Raw genomic sequence first — 16,934 nt, forward strand, 5'->3', positions numbered from 1 at the left:
TATTTTGAAAGGCATCTTTTTTTCTGAGCAGTAGGTCTCAACAGTGGGCTTAAAATATTCAGTACACCAGGTTGTAAACAGAGGTGCTGTCGTCCGGGCTTTGTTGTTCCATTTATAGAGTCCAGGCAGAGGAGACTGAACATAATTCTTCAGAGCCCTCAGATTTTTGGAATGGTAAATGAGCATTGGCTTCAACTTGACATCACCAGCTGCATTAGCCCCTAACAAGAGAGTCAGCCTGTCCTTTGAAGCTTTAAAGCCAGGCATTGACTTCTCCTCTCTAGCTATGAAAGTCCTAGATGGCATCTTCTTCCAATAGAAGGCTGTTTCGTCTACACTGAAAATCTGTTGTTGAGTGTTGAGCCACCTTCCTCAATTATCTTAGCTAGATCTTCTGGATAACTTGCTGCAGCTTCTACATCAGCACTTGCTGCTTCACCTTGCACTTTTATGTTTATGTATGGAGACGGCTTCTTTCCTCAAACCTCATGAACCAACCTCTGCTAGCTTCAGACTTTTCTCCTGCAGCTTCCTCGCCTCTCTCAGCCTTCACAGAATTGAAGAGAGTTCGTGCCTTGCTCTGGACGAGGCTTTGGCTTAAGGGAATGYTGTGGCTGGTTTGATCTTCTGTCCAGACCGTGAAAACTTTCTCCCTATCAGCAAGAAGGCTGTTTTGTTTTCTTATCATTCATGTGTTCACTGGAGCAGCACTTTGAATTTCCTTCGAGAACTCTTCCTTTGCATTCACAACTTGGCTAACTGTTTGACACAAGAAGTTGAGCTTTCGGCCTGTCTTGGCTTTCGACGTGCCTTCCTCACTAAGCTGCATCATTTCTAGCTTTTGATTTCAAGTGAGACACGTGTGACTCTTCCTTTCACTTGAACCCTTAGAGGCCATTGTAGGGTTATTAATTGGCCTAATTTCAATAGTGTTGTGTCTCAGGCAATAGGGAGGCCCGAGGAGAGGGAGAGAGATGGGAGAGCGGCTGGTCGGTGGAGCATGCAGAACACACACAACGTTTATTGATTAAGTTCTCCGTCTTCTATGGGTGCAGTTTGTGGTGCCCCAAAACAATTACAATAGTAACATCAAAGATCACTGATCACAGATCATCATAACAGATATAATGATAATGAAAAAGTTTGAAATATTGCGAGAATTACCAAACTGTGACACAGAGACATGAGTGAGCACGTGCTGTTGGAAAAGTGGTGCTGATAGACTTTCTCGGTGCAGGGTTGCCACAAACCTTCAATTTGTAAAAAACACAATATCGGCGAAGCACAATAAAACCATGTATGCCTGAACTCTCACAAAGCTGTATTCAAAAAAAGGCATCGTTTATACCCTCTGAGTAGTTACTAAAGTATTTTATCCATACCTATCTACCTAGCTAGCTATTTATCTATCTACTTTCTAATGGATCATTACAATATTTTAGAGAATGAACTACTCAGTGACCCAGAACAAGAATGTATGCATGACTAGGCTGTGCTAATATAACAATTATGTTGGAAGGAAGCTACATCTTGAAGGCTGTTGAGAAAAAACAGGGTCGTTACCGGGGCTCCCAAAAGTGTACACACAAGCTGATAGCAGAAGCCAGGAAAGCAAAAGCACAGGGTAACAACAGAAGCATCAGGGCTATAAACACAAATCACAAATGATCAGTTACTGAAGGAACTCACTAAAGGAACTTGTGAGATGGATAAAGCTGAAAAGAAGCATCCAGCATAGTAAACATAGCGCATCTAGTAAAACTTGATATACCATAGGCTTTGGACTGATAAAGAAAGAACAAGTAAGCAGTGTTAACAAACATATAAAAATGACCCCAAGCAGACCCAAGAGCAAGGAGGAAGGGATCCCCACCAACATTATTCCCATTTCAGCCTGTGGTGCTGACAACTCACGACTCCCTTCCCCTTCCTCTGCCCTCCCACCCTGCCCCATTTCTTCTTGAGGATGATTAGCAACATTGACCTTAGGACACAGAGAGGCATTGAAAGGACAAGCATATTACCAGAGAAAGAGATAGGTAGGAGAAAAAGTGTGTATGATCAGTTTTAATTGTATCATTATTGGGAATAAGCTGTCATAATTGGATACTTTGGACTATACATGCTAGTATCCCTGTAACTGGACTAATAATAATTCTTTCACTCTTAAGACTGTAACTAGATGATCAAATATATTCTTCTATATTCATAGGTCTATATATAGGGTGTATTTCTTTACCCACATAAATTGCATGAGGTGTCTGGTAAGGTACACCACCCTTAAGAATAATTGCAATTTGTATGTGGTAAGTATACTTCGATCTAGCGCTACAAGGCACCTACTGTATTTTTCAGCTGCCTGACTTGCTCTCAGCAAGTTTGTACTCAGTGAATTTGTGAGACCAAGAAGCTCTGTCTGCATCCTATTCTACTGTCATAAGACTTCCAGTGACAGTGGAATGAAAATCCATCAACATTGCTCAGATATCAGTAGCTGCAGCACAAGAGTAGGACTCCCAAACTCATCTACCCATCTGAATCTTAACAAAACTTCAGCTTGTAGTCACAAGCTGGTTGACAGAGATTCAACTTTTGTTTTGAACCTCTAAGCAAGCTCTTAAAGCTCTCATAGTCTTCAGACTGCTGGTTTCTCAAACGGTCAGAAGTGACAAAATGCAGCTGAAACATCACTTAATGGACCCTTAGCAGTCAAGTCCCAACAGTCCAGGCAGCTATGCTAAATTACACCAGCTGAACAGGAAGTTTTATATTGTTTAATTGATAACAAAAAATAGTTTCTGTTTTATTAAAGATACTAACCTGATGCAGTTAAAGGCAGCTTTGTAGTAAGATTTTCAGCAGCCACTGGAAAAAAGCAAGTTCATTATAAGCTCTCTTTATAATGCAGTCTGGAGTTTTATACTACTGAGAGAAAGGAAAGTTAAAAAAAATTTTTTTGAATCACTAGCAGTGTCCTCCTTCCCTCCTTTTGACCATCTCATCCTGTTCCCAGCTTTTTCCTCAAACTCTATTACTATTCAAAGGAGGAATGGTTTATATTAATCCCCTTCTATCCTCAATCCCTATTCATTCTCCTGCAGGTAAAATGTCTTTATCTGGGAAATCTCTATCTGTAACATACAATGTATCTTTCTAAGCATAGAGATGACACTTTTTATACTATGGAGCTTTTTCAGAGCACCTGGGTCTTACAGAACAGTATTTAGAGCAGATAAATTTGTTAAAATTAACCTGGGATAATTTGCAAGAAAAAAAAAAAGTTTATTTTAGTCACTATAGAAACTCTTCTCGGTCAAGTCACACCCCTATGTGTCCTAGTTCCCCCCCTCTTTAAAATGGAAATAAGACTTCTCTTGCAGAGCATATTGAAATATAGGAAGCAAAAGTACTACATATGTTATGTTAGTTTGTCGTTATTATATGATTGTTAATTAGTTCCACTTGTTATTTTATTGCAGCACTCCTGATGGAATGGACAGATGATGTCTCATTTTAAGAGAGACGTTTTAATGATGCACAACAAGAAAGTTTGACTACTTCAAAGTTCACCAGCAGATACACAACCTTTTAAAAAGCTCTTCATAATTTTCTTTAATGGCATTTTTGAGGTATAATGAGCAATCACTTTCCACAGTGATGTGCAGTTATTTAGAACAACTTCTTATAGGTGGTGCAAGTAGTAAAGAGAAATAAAGATGTCAAGACTCTGAATTTAGCCTTTGAATATCTGAAGTACTTAGCAAGAAATGCACTTTTTAGAGTAGAGTAAGAGACATTTCACACCAGATGTCCCACTCCTCTTAAGGCAATCAGTAGCTACTTAATAGTATCTCCAGCAGGTCTTCAAATGTCAGCTAATCAACTTCCACTTCAAAGGATTCAGATTACTCTTCATCCTCTTCCTCAGTGAAAGCCTGTTTTGAAGCTTACTGAAAGCAAAAGAAAAGTTCCCATTGCTTTTGCTGGGCTTCCACTTAAGCTTTGATAAATTTTCTAGTATTTGCATATTATCACCACATTTGTATATTTACAGAATTTAAAACCACCTAGTCTTTAAAGCCACATTACCTGTTTCTCATTTACATATTACTTAAGCTTTAGAGAAATATGAACTCAGTTCCTTGGGTATAATTCTCCCAAGGCCACACTCCTGTATTCAGTTTGTTCTTACTCACATCGTTCCCATAAATGAATCCTCACTCACTGTGAGATCGAGCACTTTTCCTTCTTATTCTTTAGCAAAACAGAAAGATAATTGCCTTTACTTAGGAAACAACACAGTTGGGTCTTAATTGCATCAATTAGAGGGACGAAGAAATTAAAAATGTTAAGCTCCGTAAGAGAGGTGAAATTGAATGGTTTTCACTGGGAAACAACTACTTTGTCCTTTTATTCCCTCCTTAGTGGACATATGCTAAGCTGACTCATACTTTCTGGTTGACTAGTTTGTAAATCAGGTTTTCCTCTGTGGATAATGGAAGTTCTTCTGCAGTGGCGAAAGGAGAGCACCCATGAGCATAAGTAATGAGCCCTTTGCTGGTTAGGAGCCGAAGTTTTCATTCATGCTAACTGTCCCTCTCAAGGATTTAAAGAGAGAAAAATGTTTATTACTATTACCTGTGACTTGTATGCTGTTCACATCAACTTTCAAAGTCTGGATAAGGCTAGTTTTATTTGCTTCTATACCCCAAACCAGCTCATTTTTTGTTTTCTCAGCTGATACCCACTGGGTAAAATAAAGGTTGAAGATCACAAAAGCACTAGCAACATAAAACATCAGAGAAGACGGTTAGTTAAACAAGATAATTAAATACACCTAGAAATGCCTCTTAATTTTCAGGAAGGTTTGAACCTGGAAGAAACATTTTTTCTTTCTTTTTCTCCTTACTTTCATTAGTTAAAGAACAATCTAAAAGCCATTGATATGTGTGCAGTGGAGCTGGATTTGAATAAACTAAAGGAGAAGTAGGTTTACTGATTATTGAACAGGTCTCCTAGTTTAAGCCCTAAAATATTGATGGTAAGCCTTGAAATATTCATGTTACTAAAATATCATACAAAGCGACCACTTCTGCAAATCAATCATCTGTAACAATCTGTGGATTCTACATCTGTGAGAATCTCTTGTGTGACTACCTGGATTCTCATAAGGAAACAATAAGAGTTGAAACCATAGATCATTTGAAATCAGTGATTAAACTATTTTTAACTTCTATGGGACCTCAGTTTTATCTAGAATATTGTCTCCTTGCTCTCTCCCATCCTTTCTAGATTCAATTGTTATATTTTATATTTGTAGTTAGATTAGGGTAGTGTCAAAGTATGAATTATGCTTGCTTAAGAAGAGAAGGTTTTTCTCCATTTACTTTAATTTAGGTGCAATCTTTTTTTTTACTCTTAAGCATTTATACTACCCAGTTGCAACTAATTCAACAGTGCTTTTTGATAAGGAGTAATTAATCCTCCCATTGTGCTGAGCACAGTTTGCAATATATTGAAAAACTCTCATCTTTAGTTTCTTACATGGTTTTGATAATTTCTAGGCCATGCTGAGTAAACAAAAGCTTTTATTGCTATCTTTGTGACTCAGGGGAGTTCCAAGGGTGAAACAACAATCAGATTGCCCAAACAGTTAAACACTTTTTTAATGAAAAGAGTCAACTATAAAATAATTTTGAGACAAAGTAGTACTTCAAGTATTTTCAAAGAAAGGAAGACAGATCCTTTCCAACATATTAAAAGCCAGATCCAGCACTCACTGGCATTAGTTTTTCTGTAACTTTTATGGTCTTTGTCTCAAGATGTAGAGGTTGTATTGATCTGACCAAATATAGATTTTTTTCAGTGCAGCTATCTAGATTCCCTTTTTTGTTGATGGAAAGAAATAAGCTGTTCTTTGGCATAATTGATCCTCTCCTAAAAAAGGCATCCCAAAGAGACCAGATGAGAAAACCCTAAAATAACTATTCTTCTCCATTGCTTATGAAGAGAGTCCAGAGCAGCTAGCTCAGACATGTCTATATTTTTTATGAGAAATTTTAAATGTTGGTGAGATAAATCCCATTTTATTTGCAGAAAACAAAATAGTACGGCTCTGCAGCCATCTCACATGGACAAAAGCCTGAAAGGAACCTACTCCCACACTACTTACTCCATTCCCTTGATGTTAAAAAATCCTTCACAAAGTGATCATACTTCCTCCTTCTAACTAATTAGGTTTTTGTCTCTTTTATTCCAGTCAAAAGATGATTCTAATTCAAACCTGCTTCTCATTTTCAGCACATGTGTATTCTTGCTTTGCTGATATCTAATGTTCTTTTGCGAGCACTCTCAACTGAAATTGAGAATTGAAATTTCTTTTGAAAATTTATCCACTTAATGTCTTTACAGAAGGCATTCATATACTCTCTTTATCCTTCTCTTTCTAGGTTAAACAAATCAATGTCTTCTAGTTTGTTCTCAATTTCCTGACCATCCTAGTAACCCTCTCTGCACCTGTTCCAGTTGGAACAAATCATCTTTCTTGAACAGGGGACATCAAAATTGTACACAGTAACTCTGACTGGTTCTCAGCAAAGATATGCATCATTAATGAATATATTTATTAAGTAGCATTAATGTTTACCTCTCCTTCCTTTGTATCCTTTTGCCTTTTTACAGCTAGTTCATATTAGTGAATCACAGTTATATAGAAAAGATGGCTGGTATATATAGGATTTCCTATTTCTCTCATATTTTCTACAGATAAGCTGTTTACTAACATCATGTAATGACAACTTTTCTTTAAGTTCATGGTCTTGTGTATAGGACAACYAATTTTGTCATTCCTCAATGTCTTTCAGTTCTTCCAGAGTCCTGATCCTTCCCTGTTTTGCTATTGCCTACCATACTATGTCATCAGATCTTTAGTATATGTACTTTTAAAAATCTTAAGTTACTAATGACAATATCAAGTGAGATCAATCCCAAGTCTGAGCAACTTTCCATAAACAATCTCAGCACATACTACTATCCTTTCCTTTCTAGCTAGTTTCTTACCAATCTCACTGTTCTTGTACCTTTCCATTTTTCTTTCTAAATTGACAGTACCAGGGATTATTACATTTTCTTTTGTGCTAATCTTAAAGGATGTTTTTGCAGAAAAGGTATGCTTTGAAGCATGCTTTGTATGCTCTTCAGAGGGACCTATCCCATCTCTAAGCCATATTTCTGCATCCATTCATTGTCCCACTGCAGAACTTTCTAAATTAATAGAATAATTGTCTCTTGCCCATATATAAGTAAACATGTAATTACCCAGTTTCAGACTTCTTGGAGCTTTCAGGACCTTCGTCACGTTTCCTGTAGTGGGAAAAAAAATTAGCATACGATTCACCTTGAGTTTACAATCAGAGGAATAGGATGGAAGCGTGTTCTGAAACTATTTAATAATGGGAGACTGTACTACACACTTGCTTTGCTGAATCAGGATCTTATCTAGAACAGTGCAGATGGGATTAATGCCATGTCACTCACTGTATTTATTGGACTTTTTTGCCATCCAGTCTTCAGTAAGACAACTGACAAAATGGGATATTGAAAAATGAGGTCAAACAAGCTTTACTAAGTGAAGAATGTCTACTGTGCCTCTTTAGGACACACAGGGTACATTTTTACCTGGTGTCAAATGAGAGCCCCACTTGCTAATGCCTCAAGGGATATGAATTCATTGGGGTCTGTGGCTGTACAGAYATATCAGTGTACTTCCATTCATCTCAACTTATGCCAGGAGAAAATTTATACCTCTATCCTGAACCTTCTTCAAGCTAGCAAGGACTGACAGCCCTGCAGATGTAGCATAACTAATAAACCTTGTTAAAAAAAGAGAGTTTTTTTAGAATTTCTTTCAAATATGGATGTTTCATGGAGAGGTCTAGTGGCTAGGCTAGTATTCAGCCTTACTGATCTGGTCAAGGAATGGATGTACTGAAGTCTGAAAAGGAAGTTTGCCCAGGGGAACACAGTGTTGCCAAACTTCCCACAGCAGCAATTGAAAGAAGTGGAAGGAATAATACAGGAATTTCCAAAGGTATTTGCAACTATTTCTGAAAGAAATTGCTAAATGGGGACTTTTTTACGTTTATCTGAAAAGTTTAATTAAACTGCACCTACTTGAACTGCAAAATTTCACATCTCTTAAATTCATTTTTCAGATGACTTGCTTGAAAGATTTCTTGTATCTATACAGAAAAAAAAAATCGTGGACCAACACAATAATTAAAAATACACCCAGTTGCATATTGTAATCATGACTAATACTCAAAAATTTTTCCTCCTCAAATCTAGACTATGGAAGCCAATTTTTTTCTTTGATGCTTCACTAATCTTCACATATAATAATATACTGAGTTCTGACCGGGCTTAATACCTAAAATATCTCAATTTGGAAAGAGAAAAAAGGCATCAACAGCAGGCCATGTTATGAAATTAATGTAGCTAACATACACCTATCATATACTCTTGAATTAATCAGACCAGCAGGTTCTTACCAATTGTTCAACATCAAAGGCAAGGATCTTGAAATCAGCTGATGATCTGTCTTGCAATCCAGGACTGAATGATGTCCCAGACAGTATTTTAAATGTCCCCATGTAGCCATGAGTATTTCCAACTGCTTCAGCTGGATTATTAAAAATAAAATGTTTGAATTATATAAAAATATATGCAATACAGGGTTAGATTTTATTACACACAGATCATCARTACTGTTAGCTTTCTGGTTTCCTTTCTAATCAGAGCTGCTTTACCTAATGCTGATTTTAAAAAGTGTCTGATTATTTTCATATGCTAAAAGGACAATACTTCCAACTATAAACACACTCTTATGAATGCTATGTATCCTTGGTTCTCATTACTTTCAATTTTGTATTAAACACTGGACTTGCCAGGAGCAGCGTGAAAGAGACAATCGCTAAAGGAGACAATGATATGTCAAGCTATGTGTAACACACAGGGGACAAATACATGTAGGAAGGGTGATGGCTACTGAATTATGAATTTTTTGTATGGTCTGGATGTAAAGTGTCTATAATCACTACTTCACACTTTCTATATTAAAAGCTGTGTATCTTTTATATAAATGTACATCATTTTTGAAGGCAACACTAAAGACACTACTTATGTCAGACTAGTTAAACTATTTTTGAGCTGACCTTTCTTTTACCAATGTATACATGAAATGCTTGGAGAATTTATGAGGAAACTAGATAATCGGTCCCTACTGCACATTTAATCTCGACTTTTAACAAGCTACAGCATATGAGATCCAATTCATTATACATCAGAAGTAATTCCCCACTGCATAGCACTTCTTTGGAAATGTTCAGATAAAACCTGAATTAATGTGGTTGATAGAAAATGCCCTTTGCTAACCAATTGCACTACCTGTGATATTTTTTAGGTTGTGATCGAAGGCACTTAGAGCTACAATGAGTTTTAATACAAAAGCAGGTAACTAAAAAACACTATAATAAACTATTTATGAGTGAGGGCACAGGATCTCTGTGTCAGCCTGGTAACAACAACTTCCTAATATCAACCAGTAACACTAGCCTGTTTTAAGTTCCTCAAAGGCCATTTCGTCTTGCAAGTGCAAATCTATTTGAACAAAGGTTTCTAAATAGTATTTTTTTCTTTTTTTTTTCTGTTTTGTATGCCAAATTTAATTCTTTTTAAAGGGTGCTTTTAAATTATTATTTGTACATGATGAAATTCCTACCTACGCTTCTTCTAAAATCCAACTAAGCCTTTCAATTCAAAGCTTATCTGTACCTAGATGCAATGATACACCATCATTACACATAGGCTCATTTTATTTTACTAGAATATGTTTGTGTTGTGTTGTGGTGACAGGAGAATAAAGTAAATAAGGAGACTAGTTTTAAAATCCAGAATATGAAACGACAGCAACTAAAAGAATAAATAGCAGCATTTTGATAAAACAGGATTTTTACATGTGGCTTACAGCTAGTTTAGGCTTTGTATTTTTTAGTATGAATTAGTTTGAACTTTTGGTTAATGAAGGCATCAGTAACTTTAATGTCTCAGAATCATTTTTTTCTTTCTACTACTAGGATTGGTAGATTAAAAAAATACATAGATAMAGATGCATTCCTTCACAATCAAAAATCTAGATCCACGTAAATAAAAGTTGCTTCTGGTATCAGTGATAATAATAAGCATTTGGTCAAACTCTGAAGGTATTTCAAGTCAGTGTAATTCCATTCAAGCATTAAAAGCATGGCATGAAATCTGAAAAATATAATGACAAAGTCTGAAAAAGTCTGAACTTCTACTGAAGAACCCCTGAAAAGGTTAAAAGTTGACTGCTTACCTTGTTCTAACTTCTGGATTAGTAGCCATGAAAGTACAATCAGTCCAACACAAACACACACAAAGACTGTGAGCAGAGAAGCAAACAAAATTTCATAGTAACTGAGAGGAACAGTTTTCTTATTAAATGATTTTCGTAGCTTCATTTCTGCCTTGAAAGCTGGTATCAAATAAGAACTGACAAAAAAACTCAAATAACCTGAGAAAGGAGGGTAATAATCCACATGGACTGATATTTATAGGAGACGCCTGTAAATTAATTACACCATAAATCTTCATTGACATTGGCTTTTACAGCATTCCTGAACAGTCATATTCACACAAGATATGCAAGTATGAAGAAAAACAAATCTCTTCAGAAAGGGGCACTAAAGATTAAGTCCTAGATTTTAAAGAAAAAAGGGGGGGGGGGAGGAAAACCCCAGAAAGGTAAGGTTGATCACTGGATTTGCATTGTTTTCTGTCATTTGGTGTTTGCAAGGGAAGATTAATACAAATGATTGCTGTTGGATTTACTGTTTCTACTACTTTTTCACTAATTCTTTATACATGACTTCCATTATGAGAACATAGCGAAAGCTCTCTCTTTCATCCTTTTTTATCCGCTTAAAATTTGTCTTAAAAAGTAAGTGAATATGTATAGGAAATGCTGCCAAATGAGYTGTTCAGCATGGGACTGATTCAAAATCTACTAGAGATGGTAGAGAAATTCCAGTCTATCCAGACTCTCATTGAGACTTCAGCCCGCTCCTCAGTGGACTTTGTATTAAGCTCTAAAACTACATCGGAGGAAAACAAAGGGTCTAAATACTCATATGAATAAAGGGTTTAAGTACTTACATGGATCTAAATTATTTTTATCTGTTACCTACCATTTGCTTAACAACAAAATAACTTTTTTTATTTTCTTGGGTAAACATGTCAGAAAAGAAAACAGAGCCTATGGCTCAAACCTACTTGTCCCCTTATATGTACATACCTACATTTATACATGCACATATTTATATTCATATGTGTGTGTATGTATATATGTCATATATAATATATACAAAAGGAGTTCTTACTCTAGTTCATCCAATATCATGACTCAAAGATCCCATTCCATTTGCAGGATATAGACTAAGTTTATTCTTGCTTTATAACTCAAGATGATCAGGCTCTCCTGATTTACTGCTAGGACTCAGTTCAGCTGAAGGCTGAATATATCCTTAAAATAAAAAAGCACAATCCTGGAGTACCTCGTTAACTTTGTTTTTAAGTAAAACATTATTTATAGCTAGTAATGGGCAAGATTACTGAATTTCTTTAATTGTGTTACAACAACAGATTCAACTGAGGATACTACTGTCAGCCCAAGATTTTTGAATATGATTTAGAGTACTTTAAATTTCATATATTCTCTCAGAGATGCCTTCACTGTTACATCCTCTAAGATGCTTACTTTGGGCCTTCCCTGTTTCTTTCCAATCTCTACACTCTCCACTTCTATCAATTTTCCAGTAGCCAGAGCCTCTCCTTTCCAAAGACCGACTCAGACAAGTTTCCCTTTCCATTTACAGGCATGAATAGGGCTGATTTGCTCAGATTCTCCATTTCAAAAGGGAGGGCTGATGGATGTGATACAATAAATGTGCATTTAGGACTTCTGGTCCAAAGTCAAAACAGCGATTCACAGGACATGAAACACAGGTTGAATACAATTTTGCTCTTCTGGATTTGATTTGTTCAAAAGTTTTGACAGATTMAATTTCTATCAAAAGACTTTGGATTGGATGACACATTGTTTGTTCATGTTACTTTTACTTTATTAAGGATGTGCATTGGCCGTCCGCATCACTAACTTCATCAGGGACTTGTCTTCCCATGGCATATTTAAGCCTGGCAAGAAAATATAGAACAAGTATACATTTCATAATGTCTTCTCTGAATAGTTCTCGGGATACGTGATAAAAGGACGACACCTTATGCAGATTAAATTTTTACTGCTGAATTATCCTCCACTGCTGAACACTTTGCTGAACTACGGTACTGTAAACTCTAATCTTAAGTGATGATTCAGCAATAACTTGAATACACCCTCCTTCCAAGTGATTTAGGTTTCTGGATTTCTTTGGACATTCACTTTATCACAAAAGTTTAGAATACTTCTGAATACTTCATTTTGCTCACACAGAAAAAATGTTAGGTTATTCCATGCCTAGTCCATGATGCATGAGACAACACTGGAACCTGTKTTGTTCCTAAGCAGACATATTCTATCACAAAGCTCAGTTCCGTGCAAACGAGAAAAGACTTTGGATTCCTCTGCCATATTTTTCATGCTGTAACTATTCATATCATTGACATTGTACATCATTAGTGAAAGGTAAATACTATTACCTAAAGATGTCACTGCATCTTAAATTCTGAATTTATGTCCTAATGATGGTCCTAAGCAACGACCCTGATGGGACGTGAAAGAAGTTGTAGTCATGTACAGTTCAGTTCTTCTACTAGCACCTGGCATACGATAGTCAAATTGTGTATGTGCTCACATTGATTCCAATTTGGCCAAGGACATTACCTTGCATGAATAGTCTCCAATTCCAGTTATGATTACTATAATGTAAATAATCTGCTAAACAAATATGCACCTTTCCAGCTGACACCAAGGTCATGGCATCAGTAATTAGTAAGCAAGCCCTGGAGCCTGAGCTACTAGTAAGAAAGAATGAGCTTTCTATTATTAATTTGTTTGTAATATGTTACAGTCTGTGCTACTATGAACTCTTTTTAGAAAAAAAAAGAATATAAAACCTCATGATTTCTCGAATTCATTTGTAAATCTTAAAAACTAGGGGCAGATATTAGCATTGTGCTGATGCTAGCTTACCATTAATAATGAATCATTGAAACAAAACAATTCATGCTGTAAGTGTCCTCTGAAGGTGATCTGATCCAACYTCCTGCTCAAGCCAGGGATAACTGAAATTACATCAAGTTGCTCATGTCTGTATCCAGGTTATTTCTAATACCTCGAAGAATGAAGAGCCCTCAGCCTCTCTGGGCACCTGTGCCAGTGTTTGACTACTCACACAGTGATTTTTTTTCCCCCTTATATCTTACTGGAATTTCCCTTGCTGCAATTTGTGTCTCTTGTCTCTTGCCCTTTTGCTACACACTTCTGAGGAGAGTCTGGCTCCATCTTCCCTACAGTCACCCATTAGGTACTTGAAGAGAGCAATTAGAGACCCGCACAATCTGCTCAGCCCCCAGCCTAAACTGGTGCATGGGGTTATTCCATCCCAGACTCGGACTTTGCACTTGCCTTTGTTGAACTTCATGAGGTTCCTGTCAACCCATTTTCACTCTGCGTGCCAGCCGTGTTCTCCAGCATATTGACTGCTCCCCTCACCCTCTTGTGAAATGCGAACTTGCTAAGGGGGCATTCTGTACTATTAAACAGGTTGTTAACAGAAATATTAAAGAGTATTTGGCCCCAGTATCAACCCCCAAAGAAAACCACTAGTAACCAGCCACCAGTCGGACTTCAAACCTACTCACTGAGCCTGATGGTTTGGCCAGCTTTACACYCACCTTGTAGCCCACCCAGCCCACTCACTCAGTTTGGCTACAAGAATGTTAAAACCATGTCAAAAGCCTCACTAAAGTCAAGGTAAACAATGTCCATTGCTCTGCTCTCACCCACAAAACCAGTCATCCCATCATTAAAGGCAATCAGGTTGGACAGGCAGAATTTGTCCTTGGTAGATCCATGCTGGCTGCTTCCAATCACCTTCTTGCTCTTCCAGCATAGTAAAATAGCTTCCAGGAAGACTTTCTCTACAATATTCCTGGGGACTTTGCCAGGGTGAGGCATACTGACCTATAGTTTCCTGAATCCTCTTTCTTGCCTTTCTTAAACAGTCAAAAAGGTTTCCAGTCACAGAATGAATACTGAAAAACTTAAAGGCATGCATCTTATAATTCGATAATTCACAACCAAAATACTCAACAAAGCCCTTTTGCCTGCCAAGTACATAGCTGCCTGTTTGACTATTGCATTGTCTTCTTCTTCTTCTGTGAAATCCCTTGGATTATTATAACCAAATAAAGAGCCAAATCATGAAGTCTGGGRGCAACTAAACCAGATACAAATATTGATCTAACTAAAGTTGGAAAAAGCACAGAAATTGATCGAGGCAACTGAAAATGACAGGTTTGTGCACACACAGACATGCTACCACTGCAAACTGCACAATCACTTTTTTTCAGAAATTAAAATTGGTAGTATAGCACCACCATAAAGAATTCTATTCACAGCAATGTCTCTTAATGACAAATAAACCACATAACTACAAACTTTCCTGTAGTCATTGACTTCACCCGCTCTTCCTCTTTAACTCCTTGTTCAGTTATTTGTCTTCTTGTTCACTCTCCATCGGCAGTCTAGGCCTACATTTTCTCTTTTGATCATCATTCTAAAGTTTTGGGTTTTTTGACTTCCACTTCCTCTACAGACTGATAGGACTCTTGAAAGTTACGTTTGGTTGGTTTGCTGGATGACTAAACTGACAAAATAACCTGATCCAGTCACAAAAAGAGTGAACATCAGCCAGTGCAGTTACCAAATCAGAGATACTTTTCCTTCATATTGCAAATTGAGAGTATTCACAGGTCATGAGCAGAAATTATTCACTGGAGAAAATAATACCAAATTAAAAATAATAAACTGGAATATTCAATTCTATTGACAAACAATTTGCAACTAGGAAGCTAGTGTAATCACTTGCATGTTATTTTCTGAGTGTTAGTTTTATGATACCTTTTGTGAACTGTGCAATAAAACAATAATACTGTGTTTTAAAAATAGTTTAAATGGTAAAAAGGCAAATATAGTATTAATCAGTGTTCAAAACCAGAGAACTTTAGCAACTTATTTAAGTATTGGTAATTGATAGTTTTCCATAACTATTACTGTAGTTAAACTAGTGAATGTGAGGTTAGGCCATCTTGACATATCATTGATGGGGTAGAAGCCTAACATATTCACATTTTAGTTGGTCACATCTGCAGCTCCACAGGATTTATAGCCTTACTGTGTTGCTTTTATTTTCTTGTTTAATCATGCTCCAGCAGAAGGCAAAAAGACTGCTGACACAGAAAGCAGGGAGYGTTGTGTTCAGATAATTCTTCTAATACCCAGTCTATCACAAACATACCTAAAGTCTGACATTCTATTAATAGCTATCTGTCTGTGGGAAAATGCTTTGGTTACCCACACAGGCTTGTCCTCCATTATCAAAATGAACTGAAACTCAGCTTTCTTATGGCAGCTGTTTTCAGATAGCTAAGTGATYTGTCGCTTTTGCTACACACACTTCCATAGAGGGAGGCGGCAATCTGCTGTTGAAGTGCAGAAGCAGACTATTACCTTATTTTTACTGTTACATAATAAATGGAATTTTATAAGGAGGCTCATACAGAAGCACAATTTCCCAGCAATGCAATATTTTAAAATCCAAAACCTGAAAATTACTCACCTTTAATTCTTCCAACTGCAGGTATTGAGGATGAGGAAGATGTGTGAGCTGCATGTGAGGATGAGGTCTGCGAGCTATCAAACTTCGTATGAAATGAAAAACATGGCCCTCATTTACAAAATAAGTTATCAATATTTTTGGTACTTAAAATGTATTTCTTGTCTGTGTAATCCATTGGCTTAAAATTGCTAGACTATGAGTGGCACAGCACACATCACTAATGTGATATTCTCTCTTCAATCACCTTGTCAAGTATATATGACTCAGCAAGTCTTGGATTAGTAATAGCGTCATGATTTAGCAGAGGACTACACAGTCTTTGTATGTATACTCTTTTCACCCATTTCCAGGATAATCCAGCTAGGAGGTTGAATCTTCATTTTTCTAGGACGGTATTTCTTATCCTGAGTTTCTTAGACAAGATCACACCCTTTAAAAATTTTAAAAGTGCATTCAGTATTAAAGATGTAAGCAACTGCTAATTTTCTTTTTTATATTGGACTAGGGATGATGAAAAAGCTATGCTATAGGACACAAAAGTGTTCAGCAATAACTGACCTGGTTCTGTGAGATGATCAGAATCAGCAGCTGTTTTCAGAAGACTTGTATTTCAGTCTACGGATGAAGGAAAAAACGCCTCCATTTCCCCACTGCAGCCATACAGTTTGGACCAAGAATACACAAAAAATTTTACTGTTTCAGAGGCATGCAACAAGCATAACTGTTCAGRGGCCTAGGTCATCAAGGTCTCCATTAGGTTAAGGTGGGAGGATAGAGAAGGAAGTTGGACACTGATATCTCCCTTCAGTCCCTAACCATTGCCAAGATTGGGTCTCTGTGTATATATTGGAATAACAACTGTTGAAAAATCTGAGTTGGGATCTGGCTGGTCTCCTAACGCTGAAAGATTTATTGGCAGTGGTAAGACCTACTCATGGAGTTATCTGAGAAGTGGAGTTTGCTTTAACTTACTATCCAAGAACTCTCACTCACACAGCTGACAAGAATCAGAGTTTCTTA

At 36.9% G+C, this 16,934-nt stretch overlaps 1 protein-coding gene across 1 annotated transcript in view; it reads right to left on the reverse strand.

Annotated features, from left to right (window-relative positions):
• The window catches only part of TMPRSS15 (transmembrane serine protease 15), a 61,592-nt gene extending 52,941 nt beyond the window's left edge, over nt 1–8,651 (reverse strand). Inside the window, exons 1-5 of the mRNA XM_026073135.1 lie at nt 8,550–8,651; nt 8,173–8,240; nt 7,318–7,362; nt 4,639–4,781; nt 2,821–2,865 (exon numbers count right to left, since the gene is read on the reverse strand). Coding sequence (XP_025928920.1) covers nt 2,821–2,865; nt 4,639–4,781; nt 7,318–7,362; nt 8,173–8,240; nt 8,550–8,651 — 403 coding nt within the window. The remainder of the gene's footprint in view (nt 1–2,820; nt 2,866–4,638; nt 4,782–7,317; nt 7,363–8,172; nt 8,241–8,549) is intronic.
• Between the last annotated feature and the right edge of the window lie 8,283 nt (nt 8,652–16,934).

The sequence above is a fragment of the Apteryx rowi genome, unplaced genomic scaffold, assembly GCF_003343035.1.
Source record: "Apteryx rowi isolate R43461 unplaced genomic scaffold, aptRow1 scaffold_362, whole genome shotgun sequence".
NCBI classification, from domain to species: domain Eukaryota; kingdom Metazoa; phylum Chordata; class Aves; order Apterygiformes; family Apterygidae; genus Apteryx; species Apteryx rowi.